The sequence below is a fragment of the Pyxicephalus adspersus genome, chromosome 1 (genome assembly GCF_032062135.1).
Source record: "Pyxicephalus adspersus chromosome 1, UCB_Pads_2.0, whole genome shotgun sequence".
Classification (NCBI taxonomy): Eukaryota; Metazoa; Chordata; class Amphibia; order Anura; family Pyxicephalidae; genus Pyxicephalus; species Pyxicephalus adspersus.
In genome coordinates this window covers 118994554-119003086 of record NC_092858.1, presented here as the reverse complement: position 1 = coordinate 119003086, position 8533 = coordinate 118994554, and the positions used below count along the sequence as shown (strand labels likewise).

Genomic DNA, 8533 nt, shown 5'->3' with positions numbered 1-8533 from the left:
CCGGCAACGTACACACGATGACAGAAGACAGGGATCACGGCGGTGGACAATGCGGGATGCCAGCGGATCAGGTAAGGCTGTATTTACTCTTACTTCCCATAGGTTTACCGCTTTCAGCAACTTTTTTCTACACTGAGTCACACTCGGGGTTACCGCTAGGAAGGTTAAAGTGGAGTGATAGTGAAATTAGGTGAAGCAAAATAAACATGGGATCCAGTTTAGTAAAAACTGAGCTATTATGTTTCAATCATGAAACACACTTTTCATAGACCAAGCAACGTTTCAAAAAGTGTGGAGGTAAGGTTTACTATAAATCTCAAATGAATTTCAGAGTGCACTTGTTATATTAATATATGCTAGTGATCAGCACCATACCTGGTATAGCCACAAACAGAATGTTATCAGCTGAAAGATTTGCTGGGTGAAGAATGCGTAGAACTGTATCGCCAGCAAGGGGCAATATGTTAGGGAACATTTATATACAGATGGTGGGTGAGAAAGTAGAACTATACCATGGCCAAGGGAATCCTTCTGGGTCCAGAGTCTTCACTAAAAAACTGTTGGTGGTCACTGATATTGTGAATCCTCGACATGCATGTTACTTTGCCCTGCAATCTTGCTCCGTTCTGAGCATATGCCTGGAAATTAGTTTGGTGTGTAAATTGAACTGCGCATGCCTCACAATGGTTGAAAAAAAAAACTAGGAGAAAGGAGAAATAGTTTTTAGAGGCATGCAAACTATCTTCTGCCAAAATGCTGGTATTACAAGTCCTATCTGTTTCACTTTTGTTCTAGCACAGTACAATTTGTTAGGAAGTGACAAATACACATAACATTGGGATAAAGGTTATGTTTCTATGAAAGATTGAACAATGAGTGACTGGTTCTGTGTTCCCTTTTACTATATTGGCACATATGGGAAACAACACGTAGTATGCAGATGGCTGAGGTCATTTTGTTGGGGCACTTGTTACCCATGTGATGAGATTGTTGTAAATGAGACAGAGGTCTGGAATGTTGACTTTGTACCATTTATTTCAATTTGTCCACTTGTGTCTGAATCATACATTTGGATCCACAACTTTTATTAGATGATTTTGCTCTAACAAACACTGAAATAGCCAAGGAGTTATAGGAAACCTGTATGGAGGAAATATGTATGCCAATGGTGACCTCTGGTCACCAAAAACTATGGAGGAAATTTCCTCCATATTTCCTGTATGGAGGAAATATGTATGCCAATAGTGACCTCTGGTCACCAAAAACTAATAAAAATGATTTATTAAAGCTCTGCAAGGGAAGAGAAGGATACACGTTCATCAGAAAACCTGTGTGATCCAGCAGTCCTAGAATGGATCTGGTCCAGGATTGAAAACATTTGCACAATGCTATTTAAACAAATAGCAAATGACTTAAGACATCCATTTCAGTTTGCTGGATAATCCAGCTTCACTGATAAAAGTGTATCCAGCATTGGGGAGCTTTAATAAATCAGGCCCAATATGTCTGTTATCCAAAGGCTTCAGTACCTACTTAGTGTTAGAACCCCTGTCAGGTTTTTAATATTGTGTTCCCAATTTTAAAATTTGCCCCCATTTGTCTTGTTGACTTATACCACTAAGGCAGAAAGTAAAATTAAATTAATAGGTGAGGTGAATCCCCCATTGTAGACACTTATTTTTCATTCAAAATTGTGTGATTTACTGTCATTTCCTGTTGCATCTTTAGGACAGGAAGTAAGGGAAAATCTCCCTAGCTGGATGCAGGTGGTAAAAATAAGCTTGGTCTCTTCCCTTTTTCATAATAAAAATGGCTGCAGATACACTTTAGATAATACATTTACACTATATATATATATATATATATATATATATATATATATATAATTATTATTAATAATAATAAAACGGATTTATATAACGCCAACATTCTACGTAGCGCTGTACATTAAATAGGTATATATATATGAACATGTATGTCAGATCAAAAAGAGGACGACAATGACCTGGGGACCAGGGGGAAATTGTCCATTCAAGTGACAGGAGCTATAATAAACATTATTAACTGACTTTAGGTAAATAATTATTAAATAATAAATGCTATATAATAAATGACGGGCAACCTAATGTGCATTAATTATTGCCATCATACATATGTTGCTGGTTTAATAATACATCCTTAATTCTACTTTTTTATTTACCTTAATGCATCTTTATTAGAACACAATGTACACAGAATTGTATATATATATATATATATATATATATATATATATATATATATATATATATATATATATATATATATATGAGAAGGCACAGTAAAACAAGCAAAGCGTGACACCAGTTATTTAACTGTTCCTGAAATAGATCCCCTCCCTTGTATTAGACATAGGGACCTAGAGGCCTATTGTATTGTTCTAAGCAGCTGTGTCTGTGGGAATTCTTAGCACACTGCTCAGAGCTGAACACAGACAAGCCTGAGCTTTATACAGGCTGACATTTTACCCACTAACCTTTCACCTACTTCATTCAGCACAGGCAGACTAAAGCCACTACAAAGGTTTGTTTGTGGGCCTTGATAAATTTCACTTAGTTACCCTGAATAACTTTCACCCTGTTATCGTAAGAATCTATTAACAGACACAATTCCCGAAAGATCATTTCAATCCATTTCTCATTTTAGGCAACAGTGGCAAATATTTGTAAGGAAATTTATAATGTAAGGAAAATGTTTTTTCTAAATAAATAAGAAACTATGAGGTAAATTGTGTTCATGTACTTTTTTCACAGTAAAATTGTTTTTATTATATTAGCAGAATATTTATTCTATGCCTATTATATTTATTAGGTATTTTGTTTATTTATTTTAATATTGCATTAACCACCTGGACGTTACACTGAGGTCTATATTTCTGTTCCAAAAGTGTTACACTGTTTTTCATGAAATTTTTTTTTTTTAAATTGTAGACCTGTAACTTACAGAAATATGTCCGAACAGGGTTCTAGTAGATATCATTAATATAAAAAATGTTTGAAACACACAATCATGAAAAAAAAAAAAAATTACTTTTAATAAAATTAAATAAAAGACACAAAAAATCAGCTTAAACAAGAATACATAAATAAATGAAAAATACTGAAAATACGATAATTCGGTATACTGTATAGTAATATATTTTTCTAAAACACCTCCCTAGAGTCCGTCACATACCTATAGACAAAACCACATAAATATATTTTCTATTATTTTGTATTGGATTGGATACAGGACTTTGTATTCAATCCAATACAAAATGAGAACGAAATTCAAACTCTCATTATGTATTGGATTGAATACAAATTCCTGTATCAAATACAATACAAAATACATACTTTGTATTTATTTTTAATTGAAACTCATTCATTCATTTTGTATTGGATTGAATACAAACTCCTGTATCCAATCCAATACAAAATGAATGAATGAGTTTCAATTTGAATTTCCCGCACACGCGCCGACGTCATCGTACGCGCCGACGTACCGGCTTCTTCTTCTCCGCCGGCCGGCTTCTTCCTCCCGGAGAGGGCACCCGACGCTGGAGGACGACGCTGGAACACGACGATGGATGATCTCAGCGGGACCAGGTAAGTGATCGATAAACCCGAACTTTTCTCACTGTATTTTCAGAAAAGTTCGGGTTTATCGATAATTGTAACTATTTTAAGCTCGTACCAAGGTCGGGCTTATCGCTCAGGTGGTTAAAGAAAACTCTGGTGGTGAATCACACACACTATTTAAACCTGGAAAGATCATTTATTAGTTAATGTTTGGTAAATGTCAGATTAGCAGCTTTATAATTATGCCTCTTATATGTCGCACAGCTTCACTTTTTTTTGCTTGTGCTTTACCTTTTTTTTTTTTTTTTAAATTATATAAAAAGATCTAGTGTATGTCAGATCATAAAAACAAGCCTCACTAAAATAAGAAGTTGTTACATGGAATGGTAATTGTTACAGCCAATGCCATGATTTTACAAATACACTGTCATTTCACAGACAATTTTCCTGCCAATGGCACCTTCTCAACTTGGAAGTAGGCCTTGACAGCAGCTCAACCGCACACTACCATCCCCTTGATTCCCTATGGGAAGCCATGGGTAAAACACTATAGGCCTGATTTATTAAAGCTCTCCAAGGCTGGAGAGGATACACTTTTATCAGTGAATCTTCTCCAGCGTTGGAGAGCTTTAATAAAGCACGCCCTACATTTCAATCGCAGGCACAGTTCACGGTCGTAAGGAAATGGTAACCACACTATACCTAATCGGCAATCTGAATTTAGCCTTACCTTGTAGGGGGCTGTAAGGATTCCGGGGAAAATAAGGTATCTAGATAAACCAAGAGATCCTTCTGATGGTTGCATTGTGCTAGAATTGATTAATAACTCATGGCAAATACAGGAAGCATGCATCTAGGTAGCTGGAAAGTAGCCACTGCCTTATCATATTCATGATGGTTCTCTTTTAACTGAGAGCAGTGACCTATAGAAGCTATATATATAAACCCCTAATAATGAACTGCACGTATTTGCTTCCTATTGCCTGTTAAGTATTGGAAGCTTTTCATTATATCTGTTTGTTAACTGCAAAAAATGCTTTTGGATCCTGCCAGAACCACAGGGCTATTATGTATCTTGTTTCAATTCTCTGCAGTGTCTTTGCAGACTGAGTTGAATCTCCAGTGCTTATATCCTCTTTATCTCTTCTAGGGTCAGCTTAAATGTTGTCGCTGTGATTCACGAGATCCTTTTTCTTCAATCAGTCACCGGATTCTGAATGTGGTGTCACCAATTGGTCATCTTCGTTGGTGGCAATCTGAAAATGGTATGTGATTTCTGCATACGTTGAAAGATATTGAGAGTATTTTACTGTTTACCGGCAATTGTTTTTTTTTTCTCTTAATAAACATGACAACTAATGTCAGAAACAAATAATTAAGAAACAAATGCCAATATTTCTCCAAGAACACCAGTTCACTAACAGATAATATGTTCCTGGTGCAGCATTTTCCAATGTATGTGTTGGTGGGGTCATTCCCATTCCAAATTAAAATGATGGATGTCTCTGCTGCTTACAATAAAAAATAATCGGGGTATAACCTTGACCACTATGCTGGAACCCCCATTTAAAAAACAAACCAGCAATGGTTAGTAGCCCCATGTTTCTGTCTTCAAATGTTTCCCCTAAATACAAAACCTGAATCTTTAAATTGGATTCCTAAAATGTAGCACTTATTCTCGAATCCCTGAAGTGTCTAATACTAGCCCACAATAGGGAATTTGTGTAAGTACATACATAGGCACTTTGCCTTGTATGAAGAACCCCTTTTAAAAAGTTACTGATAAGTATTTAAGTATTATTACTATTACATTTAAATACCACTGATATACTATTCAGCACTTTACAGGATAGATAGATGTATTTTCACAAACTGAATATTGTATTTTTGATTCCTTACACAGGTGTTGATTCAGTTTACCTGCAATTTGATACGGATAGGAAGTTTCAGCTGAGTGATGTCACTCTGGATTTCAGGGTATGTCTTTTGCATTTAGTACATAGTAACCATGAAAAACTGTCATTACACTCAGGAAGTGACCTGTTATATCACATAAACGATTGAATAAAACTCAACCATTGAATATTTTACACCAAGCTGTATTGTTTAGAACTGAAAATCCCAACAAGCATGCAAGGTATTCTAATTGAAAATGGTTATTTTGTGGTATCAAAAAGATAGTCACAAATTTTTGTTGAATTTTCTGTTTTTTGAGGATACTCTGTTGTGTGCTTTGATGTAAAATCAAATATATACATCACTATATACTCAATGACATGTGCCTACTGACCTAAAGTGAATATGTGCATATACCCTGTATATACCCATGTGACTCACCAATGTGGTTTGTACAATTCTTTCTCTTTCATGGGGTTTCATTTGTTTTATAGGATGATATAGAGGGAGTATTCATAATGTATCAAACGTTTACTTTATCAAGACTGGTTTGTTGAGGAATACAATAAATAAAGAGCTTTTTGAAAAGTAAAGTCACAAGTAGGCATCTTGTAGTATCTGGTTTCTAAATATGCCACAACTGTAGTCTGTCTTACTTAAATTTTTGTCAAGGAATGTGGTTACTCATTCAGTTCCTACAATTTCTTCATAAGTATAATCTTCATAAATGAATGCAGGTGTGCATAAGTACGACTAACAATTTTTGGAGAAGTAAATGAAAAAGAAGCTTAATCTAAACCAGGCATGGGCAAACTACTGCTCATAAACCATATGCGGCCTGTTGGGCTTTTAAATCTGGCCTGTTTTTACACATAATTTATTTTAGTTTATACAAACACTCTCCATCCATCTGATACTGTCCCAACCGTCTATCAAATTTTAAATAATTGTGGCCCCTGAGCCAAAAAGTTTGCCAACCCCTGATCTAAACCATGGACACATGGTGACACATAAGATGAATTTTGATGTGATTTTGAGTGGTGACATAACATTGCCTTTTTTTATGCAATAAATGTAGTATTATATAAAAGTAACATGTGATGCGTTCTGATTCATTGATTGACGTAACTGTCTTACATAACTTGTCCTCCTTTCCTTTCTTTTTACAGAGCCCCCGACCAGCTGGCATGTTAATAGAGAGGTCCTTAGATTTTGGCAGGACATGGCAGGTTTATCAGTATTTAGCCTTTGATTGTGCCACTGCTTTTCCACATATCCTACAGGGCCGACCTCAAAACCTAGGTGATGTGCGGTGCCATGATCTGTATGGAAACCCAAGGCATGGGGGAAAGGTAAAATTAGTAACTATAACTCTAAAAACAAACGGACATGCTGAAAATATATTTTGGCAGGATTTGTTGTTTTGGTATTATAAAAGAACTGACAATAGGGCTACATGGAAAATATTTCATTTAATACATTTTACAATATCAGAAGATATATATATAAGGAAAATATGTGAATTATTTACAGTTTTCATATCACTTAAAATAATTCTCTAAACTATATGCCTTGAGCGAATTTAGCAAACCTTTGTCTGTTTTGCAGAAATTGCTGTTTCCTTTTACAATGTACTTTTCTTAGCTTACTTTTGAAAAGGAGAATAAAGCCTTCACAATAGCCACTAGGTACAATCTTAGTAAAATAAGAAAAGCTGTGAGCATCCTTTTAGAAATGTGTAAGCCATAGGAAGGATCTCCCAAAAACTAGTTGTACAAGAAAAGCCTGAAATGTGTTTTGAGTTAAAAAAAAACACAAATGAGAGACCTGGTGATATTCTTTATAGTGAAAATAATGCCTAAGGTTTAAGGTGCCTAGGGTTTCTCATAGTAAAGGGATGTGACACTGGAATTGTTCATTCTTTTAAAACGTTTCTAGATTTTGCACTTTGCAGACCTTAATGGAAAGTTTTTTGAATGGATCTGCTTCTAGTAAATCCTGACATCTTTTTGTTGTGTCCACCATACACCCAACATATTTTATTTTTCATAGCTTCTTTCTTTTTAACTAGTAATGTACATATGCGATAAAACATACAGAGCATCCCACAGCCAACTCAGTTAATGTACACCTGCCACATCCCAAGATTAATAGATGTTTGAAAAAAGGAGAGAAAAGGGGACTTTAACTGCAGTATATGAGTATATATATCCAAATAAGTTACAATTTTATTTCTGTACCAATATTTGAGGATGTGTCATTGAGGATGTTTTAGGCACATGTACTGCATGTCCTGTTTTGTAATCATTTGTTTTTAATGTTTATATTAAATGTTTTTTTTTTTTACAAAAATATTGTTATTGTACAGAAATATAATTGTAACCTATTTAGATATATATACTCATATACTGCCAGTAAAGTCCCCTTTTCTTTCCTTTTTTCGAATATCTGGTAATCTACATATTTTGATAAGGTCCCATTAGTTCTGATTCTAATGATGTAAACCACTGGTACAACTAATTTTACCTTAATTAAACATATAGCCAAACTTTTTTTTTAGTTTTGTACAGAGTACAGGATGATTAAACCTCCTGTCAGTATATTTTATGTATCATTGGGGAGATTTCCTTTCATTTTATTTTTGTTGACAGGAAGGATGCAACAGGAAGTAAAAAGAATCTTTAAAAGGATTTCTCCCCTTAGTTAGTTGTCTCTAAAATAATAATTCTCATACCATTGTATTTCAAGCCACTTTCTGGGTAAAAATGGTAACCAGGACAAATAGTGTTATTGTAATTTAGTGTGGGATAGCAATACAAGCCTGACAGACGTTTTAATAGCCTGTATACTAATCAAAGCTAGAAAAAACTTTTGCCTATACTCAGACTTTAATTTATGTTACGTCTCCTATTCTTAGCACATGTTGTGTATTACATATTTAATAGATTCTTTTATTTTCTGTTTTAGATAAGCTTTAGTCCAATGGCAATGGCTTTTTCAGTTCCTGTGTCCAAAAGTCAACAAATTAATCGTAAGAA

General features: G+C 34.7%; 1 protein-coding gene across 7 annotated transcripts in view; it reads left to right on the top strand.

The window, feature by feature from the left end:
• The window catches only part of LAMB3 (laminin subunit beta 3), a 76305-nt gene that overhangs the window by 43147 nt on the left and 24625 nt on the right, over positions 1 to 8533 (top strand). For all 7 annotated transcript variants that reach the window (XM_072425387.1, XM_072425411.1, XM_072425402.1 and 4 more), the window contains 4 exons: positions 4750 to 4864; positions 5503 to 5576; positions 6665 to 6847; positions 8463 to 8526. In XM_072425387.1, the coding sequence (XP_072281488.1) occupies positions 4750 to 4864; positions 5503 to 5576; positions 6665 to 6847; positions 8463 to 8526 (436 nt within the window). The remainder of the gene's footprint in view (positions 1 to 4749; positions 4865 to 5502; positions 5577 to 6664; positions 6848 to 8462; positions 8527 to 8533) is intronic.